Below are 23,415 nucleotides of genomic sequence, written 5' to 3'. Positions count from 1 at the left end.
GTTTTTGGCGTGTGTTGGTAAATGTGTCATTTTTAGGAAAAATGATGGATTTGTTCTTGCATGACTTACCGTGTGGCTGTGGACATGTTGGTTGTACTGAATATGTTTTAATCTCTTGGATTTTGTTTGGTTGCTTACTTGCTGAGATTTCATGATCTCATTGTGGTATTCCTACCCTACGATTTGTAGACTTTGACGTAGAGGAAGATGTTGAGCATGAGGGATCGACTCTATTGGAGGAGTGACTTGCTGGAGTTGCTTGTTGATTGTAGGATTTGCTTCCCCTTGTGCTATGTATTTACCTTTTATTTATTTTATTAGATGACTGTATAACCTCTTTGAGAATTTTTATTTCGTTGTACTGTTTTAAGATTTATGGTGCTTAGTTGGCTACCCTTATTTCTCCACTGTAATTTTTTATTATTACACACTAAATTGCATGTTGCACACACTCTGAGCGCTTGTCATTGGAGTGCATGACCCATGTGGTCCTTATCCTGGTGTCATAACTTCCACCTGTTCATCATGTGGGGGTCGAGGGAGCCACATTTTAGCAGCACATTGTGTCTGCACATTACACAGTCAAGACCTTTAGGACAAATGATAATTTAAAATAATAATAGCCTCAAATGATAGTAAGTACTTACATTGAGCAGCTTCTCTCTCTCTCCTAAAAAGCCTCTAGATCTGAGTTTAGTTAAAGGAGGAGGAGGTTTTCTCCTCATTCTCCCTCTCCTTCCCTCCTTTTTTCGTCTACCCACTTTCTCTATCAATGTAGTTCTCTTTTCTTAGTTTTCTGTTGTTTACTTCAAGGCAAAAAAAGGCAAGTTTACAGTTTTGCGTTAACTCTTAAAACATACATGCAACACAAAAAGGCTCCCAGACCACAAATCATTTAGAGGATAGTGGTAGTTTTACGAAAATCACTATATGTGATCCTCATGTGCCACTTACAACTGCGTGTAGTCCTTATGTGCCACCCCTTATGGCAGCTTTTCTCGCCACACGCGTCGGATCACCAAAATCACCACCATTAGATCTTTCAAATCTAACTTTTATGCCTGAAAAGAGACAAGCATGATGCCTTCAGTCACCGTCATAGATTTTGAAGTCTACTGGAGTTGGTCCAAACTGTAATCCATCTTTTTTTGTGTGTTTATCTTATTGTTTACTAAAAAAAAAAAAAACAGAGAGTTTGTCTCTTGGATGTTTGTCTGTAGAGGTTGAGTCCTCTCTTTTTATAAAGGGTGAGGTTGAGTTTTTGTTTAGGGAGAGTGTTGTTTCTTAGACGTTTATCTATAGAAAGTATCATCAGTAGGGAAGATGAGACCAGCCATAAAAAATAATAATAATAATAATAATAATAAATAAATTAAAAAAATAGTGTACTAGTAGATTTCCAAATCTATTAACTGGTTTATGAGATAATGGTTGATATGAAGATATCCCTTAATGTATTCAGTTATGGATGTAAGTTTCTCGGATGAATGAATGGTGACAATTTCCCTTTAAAAAAATGATAGTAAGTACTTCTAGCATTAATTTATTACACCTTTTCTTTAATTAAAATCCAAGGTCAAATAAAAAAACTATTAAATAATATATATTATTTAATACACAGCAATCATCCATTCTTTTTTATTAATGATCCTCAAATTTAGAACCGAACAACCGCAATAAATTCCATGGATTACCAAATTAGCCATGCATTTGCATGTACTGATAAATTCTGTAGCACTTATATATATATATATATATATTGCACCACACATTCGTTGGAATAGAAGGACATGTCGTTGAAATCATGTTTAAAATGTAACGCTAAGTTGGGTATAGAAAAGTGACAATATTTCCTCCTAAATAAATAAATAAAAAAAAAAAAAAAAAAGAACGCAAGTGATGTGTCCTTAGTGCCAAATACAACAAGTGATATGTGATCACATGGAAGTCACCTTCACCTTCGTCACAATTAGTGATACAATTAGTAGTGTTTTGAATGGAATGTAAACACATCTTGCATGCAACCTCCACAATACTTTAAATTCAATCTTTATTTCAAATTTTCAAATCTGTCCATTGCAATATAAAGTATCTACTATATTTTATAGCAAGTTTTACCTTCAATATAAATTCAAATTTTTTGGGGGTGCATAAGTCAAAAGATGTGGTAATTTGGATGTATAAAATATTTTTCCCTATTTTGAATGATGAAAGTTCATGTACTAACAAAAATTGATCAAGACAACCAAAATAAAAGGTGGAATCTACTTTTTTATAAAGGCCTATACAGAATTTATTTATTTAGAACTTGTAAAAATTATTTTTTAAAGCAAAAAAATGAAAGAGATGGGCCATATTGGGATGCAATAATTCCAAATTTCTGATGGAAACCATATTTTTGAGTGCTACAAAATGCTTGCTCAATTATGAATTAAGAGCAACGTAAGGGTTCCTAGCTATTAGAAGCTTGATCTTGGCTCAAATTTCTAATTCTCAGTTATTAGGACCCATTTCATGTTTGCAAATTGATTTAGTGTCGTGTCAAATAATTAGTGTTAGACAATATGGGTTATTAAACTTGACCTGTTTAATTTACAAGTGACACAACACAATCCGTTTAACCCGTTTAGAAATTAATTTTATTGGGTTAATCTAGATATGACTCATTTAACCTGTTCCAACCCGTTTAATTCATTTCTTATAAATAGGTTAAGTTGACCCGTATATTTATGTTTAAACCTAATTAATATAATTTAATATATAATACAAGAATAACTATAGAAATAATTCACAATTACAACTGGATTCATGATAAAATATTTTATTATCAATATCCAAATCAATAATATATAAGAAAACTAATATTTTTATAAAATGAAATTATACATTAAAAGAAAAGTTTAGTAGTCTGAGACGTAATGTAGTCAAGTACTAATATTAATATCACATACTCCCAACAATAAAAAAGACATATAAAACTAATAAAATTTAAAACTAAAATTAATTCGTGCATTACAGGTTGATTGTGGGTTTTGTGGTTTCACTCACAATTGACCCATTTATTAATCACAGTTTATCAGGTTAACCCATTTTGAACAAAACCCATTTATATCCAACCCAATTCGCTTATTTTGTATCATGTTTGTGTTGGACTCATGGATTGTGTCATATATTAATACCTCTAACTAAACACATAAGTAAATAATAAAATTAGAAAATAGACAATTTTGTTACATATGCAAGTAGGGGATAACTAATAAAAAATAGTTGGGATCATTTGTTATGATTTTATATTATCTATTATTTGAATAAGGGAGTAGATAAATATTAGGAGTCTTTTAAATAAGTTAGGTAGTATATTTTGATTTTATGAGGCCATCTTTAATTTATAAATTTTTATTTATAAGGCCATATGTGTTAATAATAAAGGCATAAACATTGGATTAATCTTGTTAGTGAACTTTATTTATTAATTGGACGGCTTAGGACCCCTGGAATTGTCATACAAAGGCTAAGATTCGTGCTTTAATTTCTTGAATTATTACCCCAAGTTATCCCGTTACATGTTCGATTAATTGGGCACCTAACATTTTTTTCTACTAGCTCTTATTCTTCCCTCCTCGGATTTGGGGTTTTTTTTTTTTTTTTCATTATATTTAGCCCATTTTTAAATAAGACTTTACATATAATAGATCATTTTTTTTTTTGTGGGCTTTCAAGTTTGAAGTTTACTAAAAATATTAGAAGGAAAAAAAAACAGGTTTTAGATATGAAAAAGCCAGAAATATAACTAAAAAATATTTCATATGTTATGTAAACTTGAGAAATAAAAAAAAAATAAAGAAATTAAAAATATACACTAGGCCCTATAATTAGGCTATTATCGATATACCATCATTCATAACTGCGGTTATTTTTTATATACTATCATTCATAACTTCTTATTAGAGTCTTAGACATCCAAATCAACTAAAAACAATAAAATGGTTGTTCAACTATCTAGCCAATTAGGCCCAAGCTAACACCTAAGGCCTCAAATAACAGCTAACAAGTAAGAGTAACCATGAGCTATTCACTATTTAATGACAACGTTCATCATCCAATCATTTACTATTTAATAAATTCCAAATAGGAAACACAACCAAAGGCTCAAATACAAGCCAAATATTGTATTAGAATTTAGTTACATTAATACTCTTACATTAATATATTACCTAATATATGTAATATGTATGATAGTGATGATACTATGATGTGTAGTATGTACATATAATTGATTATTAATCTATTAATATTATTCTTTAATAGATATCACATTGACTAGTAGTCTATTAATATTCTTGGATTTAACAAGACAAATTCTAGGCTTTTTATACGAGTATACATTTTCAATATATATATAATACATAATTTTATTAAAGTAGGAATCAAAGGTCAATGCTGGATTCAGAGTCGGAGTGGAGTCAATTAGATGACAAATCCAACTCCAATTCCAACTTCAAATGTGGAAAAAATTTCGACACTGATGGTATGGAGTCAGATTTTCAGATTTTTGTATAGCTTTGCAAAATGTAAGTGAAAAACATTTTCAAAAAATTAATATGACCAAAAATTAGTTTCATTCTATTTTCTTTCTTTCTAGTAGTGTTAGAGACGCTACAAAATTTAGTTTCTTTATTTTATAAATTGACATCTCTCATAAATCAAAACATAAATTATAATGTTTATTAAAAAATATGGTAGTACTACCATGCCACCCAAGTTTGTTCACCTTGTGTAAACCCTAGTGTAAATTACACTTCTTTTTATCTTTTCTTTTAAAAGTTTTTTAAACAGGTTTACATATTTAAAATAAAAAATAAAAAATCAATACACAAGTAGTCATGAATCCCTTAGCCGTTAAATAAAAAAATTAAAAAAATATAAAATATATATGCGATTAAATTGAAACCACAAACTTAAATAACATCGTATCATTCTCCAAAAAAGAAATAATGATATTTTCCTTTCGATCTCTTTGTAATATAGCCAAACGTCTCAATCACCGGCCACGAGGAATCCCCTACAGAAGTCAGTCTCCACTCTGTCTTTCTCCCTCACCCCTTTGTTTTGGTTGCGTGTTTTCATGTCAATGATGGGTGATATTAGACGGGAGAGAGAGACATAAAATTACAGAAAATAGTATTTTTGCGAAAATGGAAAGGAATAAAATAATAGAATAAATTGGAGGTTTTGTAATATAGTTATAAGAGTAATATTACATACAGCTGTGTGGATCGAATTACAAACGTCGCGCAATCGCTTTGAAAAAGAGTAGGGTCCACGATTAAAAAGTTAATTTTTTTTATGTGAATACCATATTAATTTATTTTTTTCAAAGCGACTGCACGTCACTTGCACAACCACGACTGCAAATATCATTTCTCTAGTTATAATAGATTATAAGTCTTTTTACTTTATAAATACGTACCCATCTTTGAGACCACCTTGCTTCAATTTTCTGCATTTCTTCCTGTCTGGATTTGAGGTAAAAGAAGAGAGAAAAACAAATTCAGAAACCACTTCTTCTGTCCTTAATTTCCATCCTCGCCGCCTCCTTTGTTTCCTCACCAGGTTAGTCAGCAAAATACTGTAACATGTTCACCTCTTTTGGGTTAAATATGAGCCTTTAGTCCTCTTCAAACCCAGTTAGAGAAGCTTATAAAATACATTTATTTGATGGAAAGACCCAAATAGAAAAGAAATGTAAATTTGAAGCACACAAGATGTTGAAGTTGGGGAAGCTATATTTCTGAGATTCCAAGTTTTTTTTTCTTTCCACTTCTTTTCCTTCGATCATTGTAGTCAGTACAACAGAAAGAAATCGTTCCCGAATGATAGTTAAATTTCTTCAAGACGATCTGATGTTGATTTGTTTCTTCTCGATTCAGCTAGATATATAACATGGCGTACCCAAATGATCAATTGATGTCAGTCGACTCTCCCCAGAGAAAAATGGGAAGGGGAAAGATAGAAATCAAGCGGATCGAAAACACGACTAATCGTCAAGTTACCTTCTGCAAGAGGCGCAACGGCTTGCTCAAAAAGGCCTATGAATTGTCTGTTCTCTGCGATGCCGAAGTTGCCCTCATAGTCTTCTCTAGCCGCGGCCGCCTTTACGAGTATGCTAACAACAGGTATTGCTTGCTTTTTCAAGATTTTTAGCTTTATTTCTTTGTTCATGTTCATCTTAACCAACGGATCAACTTCTTTACCTTTTTAGGCCATCTTTTTAATGGTCATTCTTATAGTATTTTAAACTATTACTGCTTTCTGGTTGAAAATATTCATTCTGCAATTGATCTTTGGGTGAATTTAAGCTCTCAGAACGCAATCATTCAAATGGTTCAGTTAAGATAAAGTTTTCTTTCATTCTTCTGTTTTGATGCTTTCCATCTTTGAGCTTTATGGGTTTTCTTCCTTATTTATTTAATTATTTTTTCTTTTTATGATCGTGTTTTAGATCTTGATTAGCTAGGTAGCTAGATACGTAGATCTGGTGTAATAGATAGACATAGAAGCAAGAAGCATTACGATTGTAAGTAGAACCAAGTCAAATTTGGGAATGTTTGCAGGTATGTGAAATCAGCTCAGTACGTCCTCCATTGTCGTTTAACTTTTGTTTCCTCCTCTTTTCCTTCCTATTACTCTCTCTCGCGTCTTCTATGAGTCCAAGAATAGCAACAAGAAAAGCTGTCACGTTCTCATTAGCTCAGTCCCCTCCATCTCCTTGACACTTCCTCAATGGCATGTCAGTTGACAACAAGAAATCGAGGTAAAATTCCAAAAAATCATCAAGTTCTTTGTTTTTATGGTTTAAGAGCAACTTAGGGTTTCAAACTGAAAGGGGTTCTCTTGCAACTTGTTTAAACTCTTGTTTCCAATCAATCACAGCCAAATCGGATCACAGTTACACCAACCCAAGTTAGGGCTTTTCCCTAAGAATCCCGAATCTCAGTTGCACCTTGTGGTAGATTTTCTCACAGTCAAACATACCGGACTAATTAGGGTTCATTAGCAACGACAGGTGTAATCAACTTGTCCAAAGGCTCTAATGGGTAAGCCTGACTGATAAAAAAACTCACCACAGCCAATCAAGAGAAAGAATGTGATAGCGTTTCTGAACCCTTCTAATATTATCTAGGAAATGGGCAGGTTATGCTGGGGTATGTGGATGAGCTTTGTCTCGGTTAAAAGAATCTTTGGTCAGGTCATGGAGCACTGGTCTCTCTTCGTTTCATCAATTCAAACCCTTTTTTTTTTCTTCAAAGGTGAAATTAATTTCCCCACCAGAGATTTTCTAATTTTCTTCTGGGATCTCTCTCTCTCACCCTCGCTTGTAGACCAAAACTGAAATAGAAAAGAAGACTCAGACAGAGTGAAAGGGGGATGAGCCAATGAGAATGGCTCATCTTGGGTCATCATAATTTCAATGTTGGCAATGTAGACCGGGCTTTCCATTTGCTTAAAGATCTTTCATAGATATGGCTAGTAAGCTTCTGAAAGACAATGTTAGAGAGAGAGAGAGAGAGAGAGAGAGAGAGAGAGAGAGAGAGAGAGAGAGAGAGAGAGAGAGAGAGAGAGACCGTGGCTATAGACAACGTACGACAACTGCGAGCCAATGGGAGAGTTCTGAGCTTTTGGCTCCTTTCATGCGACGAGAAACGCCTGCTGTGAAAACTGACGGCTGCCTCTGATCTGCTCAGACCTTTAGTCAGAAGTGACTGATTTATTATTACATTACGAGCTTTAGATTTTCAAGTTTCGTAGAATAATATTAAATCCATTTTTTTAAGAGTTTTCGCGAACTATCGAGGTGGATAATACACTGTGGTTTGAAGGGTGAACTCCATCCGTAATGGGTACTAGAAACGTGGCAAGGATATGACCGTGGATTTAGTATAGCCAATCATATTGTAGGAGATACTGCCAGCATGGCAGAGACAGCCAATCAGTGTGTCGACGAAATTAAGGTAACAGAACCTCGATAATTTTGAGTCAAGTCTCACGGTGATATTATTTATAGTTTATTTTCTTAATACAGTTTACTTTCTCGTTTTTCCCTATCTACATATAGTCATACGTTGTGCCAATACATCTTTTCAGCTGTCACAATCTACTGTACAACTATGACCCTATGCCTGAGATATGGGGTTTCGTATTTGAATCAGTTAACTGAGAGACTACGTAAGTGTTCTTGCATGATTTTCGCATTAAACAACACATTGGTATGGAATTAAGATGTAAAATGAATACAAATTTTATTATAAAAATCTTACAAATTTGGTTAGATTGGTGTCACATTATCAATGAAATTAATATTAAGTTGATAAGATATCAAATCTTCATTTCATCTCATCATATCTTATTCCCAAACATAATTTAAATACAAAATTTTTAAATCAATTATTACAATTTTTTCAAATTAATCATTATAATTTTTTTAAACTCTCAAATAAAAAATAATTCAAATTTTTTCAAATCTCCAAATAAAAATAATATTATAAAACTATATTCTTAAAATATTTTAATTTTGTAATATTTTTTATTTAACTTTTTATCTCTCCTTTATTAAAACCCAAAATATACTCAACTTAAACTATTTCAATACTACTATTCACAAACTATTTTATTATTATTCATAAAATTGTCATCTCATCTGACTCCCCAAACCTACCTTGAAACACGTACTTATTTTTAATCTAAAAAAGCAACTATTTTAACACTAATTTGATAAGATTATCAAAATTAGAAGCTGATCTTATCATCTTGTTTTAAAATTAAAAAACTGTGAATCATAAGTTTCACTGCCTAAAGACGGTCTAACTTCATTCTTCCCATTCAAAAGTAACTATTTTATTTGGATTTTTGTTAACTATTTTTATGATGTTATTTTGGGTTGTGTTCTGTGTATAATTTATTTATCAAGAATAAATCAGAAAGATCTGCAGATCTCTTTTTACTACTAATAGTTACTACGTACTAATAGTGCTGATTATTATTACTTGTAGATCTCTTTTTTATATGCACCGTCAGAGTACAGTTTTTCAAGGCTATAAACAATTATGAAAAAAAAAAAAAAAAGGTGTGCATTTTCCTGTTCACATTCACGTGTATGCAAATCGCTGATTTTGTTTTAGCAATTACAATAATATTATAGCTACTTGAAACATAACCGCGTGATGATTTTTTTTATCTTTTAATTAACAGGAGAGGTCACATGTTCACAGGTGATCTCCTTTTAATTTTATTAAAAAATCACATTTATGGCGGAGTAAAACCATGGTAATAACCAAAACACAAGGGGTTTACAAATAGACAATAAAACCATCCCAAGCATCAACACCAACAAAATAAAACAGTACCTGTACTTTTTATCTTTTTAAAAAAAAATAAAGAAACTTAGTCTCCATAAACAAAATCATTTACAATTTTTTCGAATATAAGGAAACCACTATATCCAATCTAATAAGACCTCTAATGAGAGGAGGAAGATCCGAAACCGAGTACCATAGGTCATTTGAACCATTTGCACATCTTCGCTCTAAACCATCTGACACTGCATTAGTTTCTATACTTTAAAGACATATTTTAAAGACATTCATTTTTTTTCTTTTTTAAGTACTAATTGTATTTGATCTATATATGTTATTGACACTACATATGTAAACATGTTTTTGGCGGGTGTTTTATCAGCATTTGCAATACAGGTAAACATGTTTTCAAAATTTCTCTCCAGCAGGATGGACTTGTTTTTCTTTTCTTTTTATATTGTTTTTCCTGTTGAAAATAAACTTTTAGTATAACATTTTGCAGACCTTTATCTCGATCTCTTGCTATTCTTATTAGGGACGTTTGCTATTTATTGTTTCAACTTGCCGGAGAGATGTTTCCTAACTTGGGATATATTCACATGATTTCAGTGTCAAATCAACAATTGAGAAGTACAAGAAAGCATGCACAGATTCTTCCAATACTGGGTCTGTTTCTGAAGCTAATGCTCAGGTAGACTTCACACTCTTTTATCTAATTCTTCATGAAAACATAAAATAATATTTCTGTCATCGCTTCTAATTTTGATAAACAAAAGAAAATGAACTCCTATGATTGCATCAATGTGCATTTGGAATTAGCTTAAGCCTTAGACTACTGATAATGAGGATATCAAAAACTCTATGCCTGATACACACGACCATCATGCATGCTTCAAAAGTACTATGAGCTTTAGATAGTTAGTTGAGAACTTGAGATGAAAGTTGAATAAAATATTGTTAGAATAAAATTATTGTTTTGAAATTTGAAAAAGTTGAATTTTTTATTTTATTTTTTGTAGAAGTTTGGGAAAGTTTTAATGATTATATAAGATGAGTTGAGATCAACTCTAAATCAATATCGGATATTGGTTTGATCAAATTACCGTTAATCCTTTAAATCGTAACACTCCGTAGCATTAGCTTCCAAATCTAATGTCCATATTGGTAGCTCACTCTTAACCAATGTTAGCCATTTCTCTTTGCAACATTCAATGTCTTAAGTGTATGTCCATAGATATTACTAGAGATTTTAACCTAGGCTTTAGATCGCCAAGTTAGTGGACTACTCGATCTGTCTACAATGACACAAGGGTAGTCTTTTCTCTTTTGGCAAATCCATTTATCTATTAGTATTCAATAACTTAAATTAAGCCGATATAAAACAATACTATATATGGAATTTTAATCGAGCTTATAAGTTAGTATATATATTTTATACCCATTCTATGGCTTGTATGTCTTGAGGTCTGCTCTAGTACTAACAATTATGGGACTCACCATTCTTGGAAATATTTTCCGAAATGTAACTTAAATAATGATTTGGTTAAAAACTTAACTGATCTTAGGAACATAACATGCCACCAATTACCTGGCCAAATTACCATTTTCGAATTTAATTTCTTCAATAGTTCAATTTATTGTGATTACTATAAATATATATATATATATATTTATATATCTCATAGATATCCTTTCAACCAGGCCTATGAGTACTTTTGTACGAGAAAAAAGGCCTACGATTGCTGCTTTTAAACCATATATATAATTAATACTTCTTGAATCAGACGTGCATGCAGGTCTAAAGTTCTATTAGCTTTTTCCTTTTATAGACTTCTATTTCCTTGTGATGCAACTTCATAAATGATGAGCGCACACTTTGTACTTTCGGGAGGAACCATATGATCTATATATATATATAAACATACAATGTAGAACCATGCATGCACATGATCCCCGGCCCATAGAGAAAGATATCATGCATGCAGCTGAGCCTGAGATGTACGTCATATATCTTTCATGATATATGCATGCCTGTGTTGTGTGATCGGCAATATTACATACAGTCGCAGAATTGCAAACGCCGCATAATTGTTTTAAAAAAAGTGGGATCCACGATTAAAAAGTTAGTTTTTTTTTTTTTATGTGGGTCCCATATTAATTTATTTTTTTCAAAGCGACTGCACGCCGCTTACACAATCACGACTGCAAATATCATTTCTCGTTGTGTGATATCTTTAGCATCGAGTACCATGCTTACCATGCATATATACGTACCAACGTTAAGGTGCTCATGATTCATAACTGATTCTCAACGCACGTTGAGAAGCCAGCAAGTACTACTACAAATTTCTGAGTCCAGTCTTTCATCATTCCCGCCCTATATCCACCAGTGCCCTGGTTACCTAAGGAATTAATTCCATCAATATTGAGTTTCAAAGGATTTCCAAGAGGATTAATGCATTACTGGACCACTATATATTTTTTAGTTTGTCTACAAGGATTTCACAGGTCTATAGAAAAGTATATATTTAATTAAATCCAAACAACCCCAGGTATTGACTTCAGAAATTTTTAACCACAATCAGCCCGTATGGCCTTTATCTTGATAATCACTCCAATTCTTCAACCAACACAGGAGTGAGCTGAACTTTGGTCCATAAAGTTTGTCTAGATATCTCTTTTGTATACATATTTGTTGTTTTCAGTATATATATATATATATATATAAACACTTGCCTGATCATTTGATAGAAACTTTTCATTCTTTGTCCGCAAGTATTTCATAATTTATGCTAGCTAGAACTAATGCTTAGTTTACATATTGTGTATATATATATATATATCTTAGTTCTACCAGCGAGAGGCTGCTACCCTGCGACAGCAAATTAATAGTGTGCAGGATTCAAACAGGTAATAAAAGAAAACTCTCTATAATAATTCGCGTTCTTTGGGATTTTATCATTGCAATTAATCTTTCCTTTGAAAATGGTTTTCCAGGAAAATATTGGGTGAGTCTTTGAGCAGAATGAATGTCAAAGATCTCAAGAGCTTGGAGACCAAATTAGAGAAGGCAATTAGCAGAATTCGGTCCAAAAAGGCCAGTTTCTCTTCCATCTTTTCTCTTAGAAACCTAGCTATGATACGTTCTTTTCCTTGGCAATAAGCTGCCACTTGGTTTTTGTTGTTATATCCTGAATTGCCACTAACAACCTCTTTTTTATGATCTTCTTTTCTTTCCCTAATAAAATCAAGCAGAATGAGCTCTTGTTCGCAGAAATCGAGTATATGCAAAAAAGGGTAATAATCTATCCTTCTTTTAAAGTCTTATTCTCTGAAGTCTTGCGTCCCTTTCCCAAAACTTGCCATTGCGCGCATGAAGTACTTGTCCACTTTATAGCTAGGTATCTCAAGTACCATATTTCCGTAATTAGGGCCACTCTAGCTTACGTACTTAGCCCTAAAAAAAATTAAAAAACCTTGTGATTAGGGTGATCGAACAGTTTTTGAGCAGTATGAACAACATCGTTATCTTGAAGCCAAAATTATATATGATCAACTTATAATCTTTTTCCTGCTGGGACTATTCATACATATTTCTCAAACTTCATAGAGTACCACACATTTGCAAGTGTCAATCTGACAACGAAAGGTGCCCTTGCTAATTCGACCGTTTGTGCCCTAATTAATGTCCTTTTAGAATCATCGTTTTATTGTTGCTAAGTGTATTTTTGGGGACATATTATCTATTTTGATTTTTCAATAAATGATATAATTTTTCAAAGAAGTTATTCACTTTGGTCATATATACCGAAAAGCTAGTAAAACTTTTCTTAGCTGTTGAATGTTGTCATACATATATATGTACGCAAACTTTATTCCTAAATTGCCTATATTTAATTTGCAGGAAGTTGACTTGCATAATAATAACCAGCTTCTCCGTGCCAAGGTCTCTCTCTCTCTCTCTACACACATACACACACAGAGCACAATTAATGTAATACTATCGGTGGTGTGTATCGACGGGATTTTGTGTGGATGGAACTGTAGATAGCCGAGAATGAGAGAAGCCAGCAAAACTTGAATGGGATGCCAGCAGGAGTGGGAAACTACGAGCTCTTGCACCCTCAGCCATTTGATTCTCGCGACTATTTTCAAGTAGACGCATTGCAACCCAATCAAGTACAGTACCCACGCGGCCAAGACCATATGGCGCTTCAATTGGTGTAAGAATCTTATTCACTAGCTAACATTTTCTTCTTCATCTTTATCAATAACCATTTATATATATCGTTTTGCATGCATGTGTTCGAGATGTATGCATCATGTTTCATTCTGCTCAAACTATTTGCCCATTTACATAGTTGAAATACAGAGATTTAATTACTTACAAAAAGGGTACTTTATATTTGGCCCATATATATATATAGTACTTTTTCACAAATTAAGCATCTGAAATCTAACACATATTTTCTTACTATTTCTATGCAGTTAATCATATGCTTGAGAGACTGGTAAGAACTGCTAGCTGCTGCTTTTATTTTCCATGGAAGTGTATCAAATATGTACTGAATCATGTGACACCAAATCAAACCTATGCATCGATATATATGTTGTCAGGCACCAAACTGATCGAGGTTGCCATGTGGCAAAGTAGTGGCATTGTAGACAGTCATAATGCTCCTGTATTTGCTATTAGAGATGGATATCATATCTTTTCTCAATGTTTATGCATTCACCAAGATTAACTACTCTAGCTATGACGTACGTAAGTACCAACAACATACTTTTTTATCGCTAGTTTGGTTTTGTCTTAAGAATATAATCTCTTGGTAAAATGGTATTACTTTTATCAGGTAGTTTATAAAAATAACCCTCAGCTTAAAACATTTCATGTAAAATGTGGTAAAAAGTGATGTCTTTTTATCATTTTCTAACCGAAATGTCACATTCTACCAAACACCTTACCGGCATTACTTTTACCAAATCTACCAGTCGTATTTCATCAAACACTTCACCCTACTTGTAGTTTGCATTCGCTATAGAAACATTCACAGAGATCACAGATAGGATATATATATATATGTGTATGTATATATATGGAAAATGCTTCTCCCACCAAGAGAAGCTAATTTTTTTTTAATGTGTTTGTCTTTCCAATATGGAAGGTGGGTTTTCAAAACTATTAGATGCTCCCGCAGTTTTAGTGGTATTTATGCAAAGTTGATTGTTAGTCAATCTATAATATATAATATATTTGGATAAAATCTGATCACCTTATCAAGGGTAAGAATGTACAATGACAGTTGAGATGTCCTGGGATCATTTCTATTATAAAGTTAGGAGTAAGATATAGAAAGGCTAAAATCAAATAAGTAGTTAGTGGGGAATAGAAATTTGTGGTTTGATAATTGAGAACAAAAATGCATAGGTGCATCGATCGGTAGTTAACAAACCAATTTCATAGAATGACGGTATGTATGCTGTCCTGTGATTCAGCGAAATTGTTGATCTGTGTCCGGGTCCATACTTGTAGCACGACTCAATCGAGAAGGTGTAAATTGAGGAATTTGTGTTAGGTGTGTGAATACTAAGGTCGATATGATCATTATTGATGGCTAGCTCATCGATAGATTGTCATCCCTACCATGTGATATATTTTCGTTAGCTTGAGAGTGTCTATATAATGTACCTTAGCATGACAAAATTGGTCTGGTTTTTTAACGTAGAGCATGAGGGATCGATATGGGTGATCCTTTTATAATCTTATTCCTACACAGAAGAATTTGGTGTATTTTTTGTGACAATTAGGGTAACCTTCCTTGTTCTAATTTCCATACATCGAGAGAAGCTATATTACACGGCCAGCTTCATGATTCTAACCCTTTTTGTGGTTCTTTTCTGGGATTTCATCATTGATCTCGAGTTTTCTTTCACAAAAATAATGAACTCATATAACTGTTTTATAACCCATCAATGTTATTGTCAATTTATATTTGATGATCTATTATTTGAATTTCAAATTTTATATAATTCTACTCAATTTAAAATAGAGTCGTAAAAGGAGTTGGGATTAAACGATCAATAATACTAAAGCCATCGATGAAATTATGTCCCGAGGATGGTCACCGATTCCATTTTTTTTATAACTTAATGATAAAGAAAATATTTTTTAATAATGTTGTAAATTTTTTTTTTAAAAAAACTATTTAAGATCAGTATAAAAAACAATGATGAAATAAAAGATCATTTAGCTTTATCGATCGGTGACATCTCTCATGCTACACCATCGATGGATGGTGTATGACTCTTAAACTATAGGTATATCATTCCTATATTATAAGATAATTTTATTATAAAGCATTATATTTTCGTTATATGATTATTATTATTTCTTTCTATTCTCCGATTTAAAAGTATCCATATAAGATAGACTCAGTTCATTGCCTTCCATTTGAGTGGTTTAGCAATGGACCAGTGGGTTGGACTAACAACGATGTAGACCATTTTGAGGCCCAGAACTAATTATATATTCCAAACTGGGCCTGAGAGAATGATGGGCTGATCCGAATGCAGTTGATGGCGGAATTCACATAATCACAGCTAGGAATTCTCAACTCTCCTAGATTCTAACGCCCCTTAATCTTAATTTTATAATTCCTCCTTTCATTTGGAATTCAAGGACCTCCGTTTCAAACCCCACATGGAAAGTTGAGTAATGCACTCATCATTTATTTTTTTATTATTCTCTTATTTTATGATGTAGTATTAGATAATTGAAGATTGTGAACATATCATCTAATATCAGATCATAATATGATAGTAGAATGATGAGAAAATAGATGATGAATATATATATTTTTAATAAGCACCTTTTCTAAGATTTTCATCAATTATATTAATTAATGGACGCATGCCACGTGTATATAAAATAAAATAAAAATAGTTTAAAAGAGTTTAAAATATAAATTACACTTTGGTTGTTGTTGTCGGTCTACTTTGTTTGTTATATGCTATCCAAGGTCTCGTTTAGATTTAAGGTTGATCTCAACTCATCTGATCCAATTATTACATTTTTATCAAATTTTCACAAAAATATAATAAAAAATTTAACTTTTTTAAATTCTAAAATAATAATAATCTTAAAAAATAATATTTTATTCAACTTTTAATTTTCATCTCAACTCACTATCCAAATCTCATCTAATTGGCAATGCTTGGTGATAGTCCTGCTCTGCTGCTAAGCCTACTATGTATTAATCCTCTTTAGTGCGTGCATATATATATTTATATATAGAAAACGAGTAATGATTGTCACACAACTCTTTTATATAACTTTTTTATATAAATATGTCACACAAATCGAATTTTTCTTTACAAAATCTCGAGGGAGGATTTGTCGGTGAGTACTCTGTATGTACATCATGATCATGATGGTAGACATTATGCAGTCTTTCTTAATACCTAGATATGAAGAAGATCCGACCAACTTTGGGCTAACATGTGCAATGAGGCCACAATATCTCATTGGATAATAAGCACTCCGAACATGTGCCAAAACTTTATGGTTGGTGAAAAGAAAGTAGAAAGCAGTTGATGTTCAATTTACATGAGTTCATATCTAAAAGTAAAACAATGTGCAGCAATTCGAAAAAGTAGGATTGGCAGAACCAAAGTAATCACAACAATCTCAAGTAAATGAATTATTTATTTCCATAGATAGTACTGCTCAGATTGATCTAGCTACAGACTCAATTATCAGACACGACCTTGGTTCTAGCGCCCTATATATTGTTGTGGTCATAAAATATAATTACCTACACAAAAGATTTAGATCAATCATACAGCCGTTAAAGACCCGTGATTAAAGCTCAGCCACAAGACTTTTATCTCTTGTGTAAAACTCAGATGGGAAGATAACACTGTATGCTCCTATTGCAGATATTACGTTAGCTGCTTCACTAGGATGGAAAGAGTCCCAGAACGCATATTCCGACCTATTCTGGCATGGAGTTTCGAAAGGAATGCACAGTCCAGTTAATTCCTCTACTTCACAGCACCCCACGGTTGTAACATTGAAAGCTGAAATGCAAAAACATCACATATAGACCATTACTAAGAGTAGAAATTAAGCAATTTTGACCGTGCAAGAAAGTCCAAGGAAACCTACCCGCAGCCATAATGTCCTCGCCTAACTTCACCGCATCCACATATATAAAAGTTGCATCAGGCTTCTCGGTATTCAGACTATCGACAAGAGATTTAAGCTCAACGTTGAAGAAGCTGGATTCGTAGTTCATAAACTCTACACATCTCGAACCATTTGTGCCGTATACAGAAATTGCATTCGGAGTGCAGCCTAGCATTCCTACTCCAAACAATGCAATCTTCCTCGCTCCATAATTATACAATGTCTAGAACATAATTAATGGGGAGCGAGAGAACCGGATGATCAGTGATAATCACAAAAAGGGAAGTAATTCAAAAGGAAATTAAGATAGAAAGAAAGATTTTGCAGTAGCACTACTTACCTCTATCTGCTGAGAAAATTTTTCAATGAGAACTTTAGCAAATTGCTCTGGAGTATACAGGAGGCTTGACGTGTAATAGTCGGGCTGGAAATAGTTGTTAATGTAATCATTATCTCCCATTCCAACTGAATAGAAACACTTGTTTAGGTACTCGGTTGCTGACTGACTGCTTCCTAGCATGCTGACGATGCTTGAGACTGTAACTTGGTGATTATTCAACTGTTCATCCATGCAGATGCGAGCACCCTAGTTGAGAAATTTTTGTCGCATTCGTCCGAGTCATTATAGTTGTAAGTCAACGTAGAGGACTGGCAGAGAGGGGATACAAAGAACGGAATGTAACGAAATAACAGTGCAAGACAAAAAAATAATTGAGTTAGAGTAACTACCGCGGTCTGCCCAGTTTCATTGAGAATTCCTGCCCCGCCGGATGCATAATTCACACCTTTGAGTATCTCTGTGCCATTAGCAGTTGCAAAGGGTTGAATATAGTCGTCGAAGCCCATCATTTCAGCTGTGAGGGAATTGAATTTACAGTTACATCCCTAATAGTTATATTCATAAATAAACCCATAAACGAATTTGAAGAGATACATATACCTGGTAGTCCTGAATGAAAGAATGTTGGAATCGATAAACTACCAATATTGATCGATCTCTATATCCTCAGCCTTACAATATTACCCCAGAAGTTCTTGGAGTACATTTATCATAGATTTTGAGCCACAAAATTAACTTTAAATGAATTGGGTACAAACAAACAAACGAAGTAAATTCAACAGAAAGAAATAAGAAGGAAGCCACGCCCCGGATCTAAGATTAACTAAAACTATGATAGAACTGCAAGAGAGAAAGGGACAAAACCTAGGATATCAACGATGGTTCTGCCATTGCAGAATCTTCCCGTTGGTCCTTCAGGAAAGTCAACACCATATGGCTCGTAATTTGCTTTAGCCAGTGTTGGGAGCAAGTTATTATTGCCATCATCCGCCAACGAGTCTCCAAAAATGAAATAGCAAGGTACTTGTGGCTCCCCATGTACTTGAATTAGTTCAACGAAGGAGACGACTAAAAGAAAAAACAGGACCACCCCTTTTTTCATCTCTTCTCTGCTTTGGAAGTAAACGACGACTTATAAGATCAGAACAAATAGTGTAGAAGTGGGTAGAAGAAAAGAAAAGAAAGCCAATGTGAGATAAAATGCTGCTGGCAACACGAGCACTTTATAGAGACACGAGCACACAACCAAACTAGCATTATGTTTCCTTATTCATCATCTCCTTCATTATAATCTTAGCAGAAGAGATTGATTAGATGTGTTTAGATCGATATTTATGTTCTTAAGAAACCGTACGTACGTTTGTTCATTACAATTTTTCCGTGATGTATCATAGACTTGCTGTGTTAATCCTTGAGCTCGTTGTGGAAGATCTTGTTTTTCTTCTGCTGTTGCTGTCTGCCCCAGTTGGGTTGTTGTGGCTTGTAGTGTGCTATGAAGGGTAGCTGGTTGGGTTGAATTGCTGCTTTTTATCTTGCCTAACTCAGCATTACATGATCTGGTGGGTCTGGTCACTTTTGACAGCACGTGGCTGGTGCCGTGCAGCCAGCGTTTTGACTCCGGGTAGTGATAGATTTACTACTCATTTACTATTCATTTATTATTTATATGTATTTTAATTTTTTTTTATTTTTTTATTTTCTTTTAAGTATTTTTTTAACATTCTTAATTATTAAGAAAAAATTAAAAAAATATATAATTTTATTACTATTCACTTTTTTAATTATTAAATAAAATAAAAAATTATAAAAAAATTAAATAAATAAATAATAATAGAGTACTAAGCTTATCATTTTTTTTTTTACTCTGACTCAATTTCTTTTACCTGACTTTTTATCTCTGTAATGGGGATGCAGGTGCGAGTCAGAAATTTGTTGTTATTTGACTAATATTAGGTAGCGTGCTGCTGGTAGGTTGTCATGCTGCTACGTACGTGCCCTCGATGATATTTTCTTGTACAGGTCTCGTGGAATAAATATTAGTTCCTACCAAAAATATATCATATAAAAAAAATGTAAATTTATATATTCTTTTGAAACATGTTAATTTATAGATTTTGAAATCATTTTTGGTTGCGGCACTTCTTCATGAACAATGACATGGTATGATCAAAAGTAGTATGGACCGTTTGATGTACTTTAGTAGAAGGGATCTTGCATGCCCTAGCTAGCATATTAATTGAGAAACAAAAGTTTTTATGGTGGTTGGTGATATTGTTGGGAGCATTAAAAAAAAAAAAAAGGTCCGTTGAGAATAAATAAATCTATTCAAGAGGTATCGAACAAATAAATAAATCAAATCTAATAAATATAAGAATTCGAACCTCCGTTTGTACAATAATCTCCTTTGAGATCACCTTAATTTGGATGTCTCGGCCATGTTTGAATGTTGAAATTCCTTTAATCCATCTCAAATCATTTTATAAATATACCATTTTTTTAACTTTTTAGGAAAAGTGAAATTACTCTTATATCTCTATATATTAATATAAAGATCTACCAATTTATTCACCAAATTAGTTAGTTATCAATCGTGCAATTATATGATAAGAAAGCATTAATATAAAGTAAATCAATTGTATGACATCAAAATTGCTAACAAAAGAAGACCATTTAAAAAACTTTTTAAATGTAAAACCCTACGGAACGACCAAACTTAAAAAAGTCAATTTGATTATTTGAAAATTAATTACAAGTAAGTTTTAATTACAAAATCGTTGTCAATTGACACTCTTATTTAATAAGATAAATGACTTATTGCAGTAGAAGCAAGAATCTCTGATAATCTTCTAATATTAGCTTTTCTCTTGGAATTCCAGTGGCTGAATCAAGATCACTTAATCTCAATTTTAAATCAATGATCACAAGGGATATTATAGTATATACTAATACTATATCAGTATATATTATAATATATCATTATAGTTTATAATACAATTATAATGTATTATAATATACTATAATATATTATCACTATAGTAATATATATTATGATATAATATATTATATATTATATAATATAATATATATAATATAGTATATTAAAATCGGATCGGAACCAGTAAAATTGGATGAACCGGTTTAAAGGTGTAACCGGTGTGGTATCTATTATTGAAAATGCAAAATCTGTTCATAACAGTTCGGTTTCAGATTTTATCTAAAACTAGACCAGTTACACTTCTAATAATCACACTATTTGAGAGAAACAATATAAAAACTCTCTAAGAAATTTTCTCACCAAAATATGTACTGAAAAGTATTTTAAAAAATATCTAAAATTGAATATCTACAAATCCTAATTAATAAGATCTCTTAAATAAATAATCTAAAAGTAGTTTAAATTGCAATAAAATTTTACTGATAGAGTAACTAATTGCAGTAAGATTTTTTACATTCGTCCAAATTATAAAACTAAAAACCGACTTTTGTAAGAAAATGAATGAACTCTTGGGGAAAGTAACTACGTGACCTGTTTAGCGATCAAATTCAAAGTTAATTTTCTTTAAAATATTGTTGGGAACTGTTCACGAAAGGCGTGCAAATCATGACAACAAGAAACGCAGTTAAGAATTCAAAGGAAGTGTGGAGATTAGCTGGTACAGAATCAACAACCTGTAAGTCAATTAGACGTCTTTCTTTATTGGATGACAAGTGACAACTGGCGAACAGGAAAAGGACGTGCTACAGGGCCACAGGCACCGCTGGTAGCTCTGCTGGGAGTCACCCTTAGGTAAAATATTTTTTTTAATTATTTTTAAATATTTTAAAAAAATATAAAAAATTTATAATAATATTAAAAATAATTTCTTAATTATTAAGAAAAATAAAAATAAAAAACACCAACAGTGGCCAAAACATTTTCTATTGGAAAAAGAATTAAAGGTGTCGCGTAATGTAAGTACAGTAGTAGATATTGTGCAACATTTAAATAATAATAATAATAATAATTAAAATTTTTTATTTAGGTAAATTTTGTATTAATTCATTTGTTTAAAAAAAATATGCAGTGTTTGTATACTTAATAACTATAAATATCCCTATCAAAAATATATATATATAAATATCATTTCTTTTTTATAATATGTAAAATACTAGCATGACAACTAATTAGTTGCCATCAAATATCCACAAATTTTTTTATGCAATTCTTAAGCATATTCAACTATTAAAAAATAAAAAATATATATAAATTTACTAATATTTGCTTTCTTAATCATTAATAAAAACACAAATAAAAAATAAAATATTAGAGTGGACATATTTAATAGCCATACTAACATTTCCCTTATATTATATTTCATAATACATTTTTTTAATGTGGGAGTATTTATGTAAGGTAATCATATACTTATAATTTTTTTACATCTATTTTATAATTTATGTTCAATCAACTAATATAATCATGTCACTCAATTAAAAATAAATTTGAATATTATAAAATTACCCTTCATTTTAGGTAGAGGTGTGAAGTAGTTTCAAAATAGCTGTAAATCTTTCATTTTTTTTTTTTAAAGTACTGTTACTTTTATGGTTTAAAAAAAATATATAATATTACTTTTATAAGATAGTTTATCAAATTATTTTAAAATATGGTTGTCTAATGTGTTGTAAAAGGTAATATGTGTTTATAATTTTTGAAAGGAGAATATTACTCTTACCGAGAGTAGGTCCCGACTAATTTATTTATTTTTTATTTAATGGTTAACGGGGTATTTTTTTAATAATTTTGTAATTTTTTAAACGTTCAAAGAGATTAAAAGAATATATTAAAAAAAATAACTTTTGGCCTTGTTGGGGAGAATTCCTCTGTAGGAATCTGGTGGCTATAGTGCTACACTTAGAAAAATCCTTAAGCCACTGATAAAATATCTTGAAAGTTTCAACCAATTTGACTTTTTTTTTTTTAATTTGACTTTTTTTTTTACTTAATAGTTAATAGTTAAGTAAGTGTTTTTATAAATATTTAAAATGTTTGAAAAGAAACAAAATTAAAAAAGTAAATTTTACACTTATATTTGAGAACTCTCGGTAGCCCTAGTTATTTCCTGACAATTTATGCCTAATTTGTATAGATATGCTTCCATTTCATATCATCTCGTTTTCATTTTAATATTTAAATATTATAAATATAAATATTTTTTAATTTTAAAATTTTAATTTTTTATTTAATGATTACATATTTATTATATTTTTTTTAAATTTTCAAACAAAATATAAAAAATAATTCAATATTTTCAAATTTAAAAATAAAAATTATATTCTAATAATATTTTAACTTTATAATATTTTTATTTAATTTTTTCTTTTTCTATTTCCAACATTTTATAAAATATTTTAACTAAATTAATTTTATTACTATTCAAAAACCATCATAACTCACAATTATTAGGACTTTGTACAAGTTCAAATCGAAAAAAATCATTTCTACTTCGCGCTTAAATTTGGAAGATGTCTTCGTATCGCACAGTATTTATATA

At 31.7% G+C, this 23,415-nt stretch overlaps 2 protein-coding genes across 3 annotated transcripts; one reads left to right on the top strand and one right to left on the bottom strand.

The window, feature by feature from the left end:
• Positions 1 to 5,451: 5,451 nt before the first annotated feature.
• Positions 5,452 to 14,074, top strand: LOC122278287 (floral homeotic protein AGAMOUS-like). The gene is made up of 9 exons (XM_043088472.1): positions 5,452 to 5,613; positions 5,931 to 6,176; positions 9,963 to 10,044; positions 12,202 to 12,263; positions 12,351 to 12,450; positions 12,609 to 12,650; positions 13,258 to 13,299; positions 13,401 to 13,576; positions 13,842 to 14,074. Exons 2-9 carry the CDS (start codon positions 5,944 to 5,946, stop codon positions 13,843 to 13,845), a joined length of 741 nt encoding a protein of 246 aa, XP_042944406.1. The 5' UTR covers positions 5,452 to 5,613; positions 5,931 to 5,943; the 3' UTR covers positions 13,846 to 14,074.
• A 2,966-nt stretch (positions 14,075 to 17,040) lies between these two features.
• LOC122279939 (GDSL esterase/lipase At1g29670-like) lies at positions 17,041 to 19,221 on the bottom strand. Of its 2 annotated transcripts, none has more exons than XM_043090850.1 (5): positions 18,746 to 19,221; positions 18,271 to 18,395; positions 17,882 to 18,100; positions 17,521 to 17,764; positions 17,041 to 17,432 (listed from the first exon to the last, which is right to left on the bottom strand). In XM_043090850.1, exons 1-5 carry the CDS (start codon positions 18,981 to 18,983, stop codon positions 17,215 to 17,217), a joined length of 1,044 nt encoding a protein of 347 aa, XP_042946784.1. In that variant the 5' UTR covers positions 18,984 to 19,221; the 3' UTR covers positions 17,041 to 17,214. The 2 variants fall into 2 exon arrangements, with proteins under 2 accessions (XP_042946784.1, XP_042946783.1); XM_043090849.1 differs by having other exon boundaries at positions 17,882 to 18,127; positions 18,746 to 19,214.
• Positions 19,222 to 23,415: the final 4,194 nt, after the last annotated feature.

This window comes from Carya illinoinensis, chromosome 10 (assembly GCF_018687715.1).
Source record: "Carya illinoinensis cultivar Pawnee chromosome 10, C.illinoinensisPawnee_v1, whole genome shotgun sequence".
Classification (NCBI taxonomy): Eukaryota; Viridiplantae; Streptophyta; class Magnoliopsida; order Fagales; family Juglandaceae; genus Carya; species Carya illinoinensis.
The sequence above is the reverse complement of the archived record's forward strand: the minus strand, read 5'-3'. Positions and strand labels throughout refer to the sequence as shown.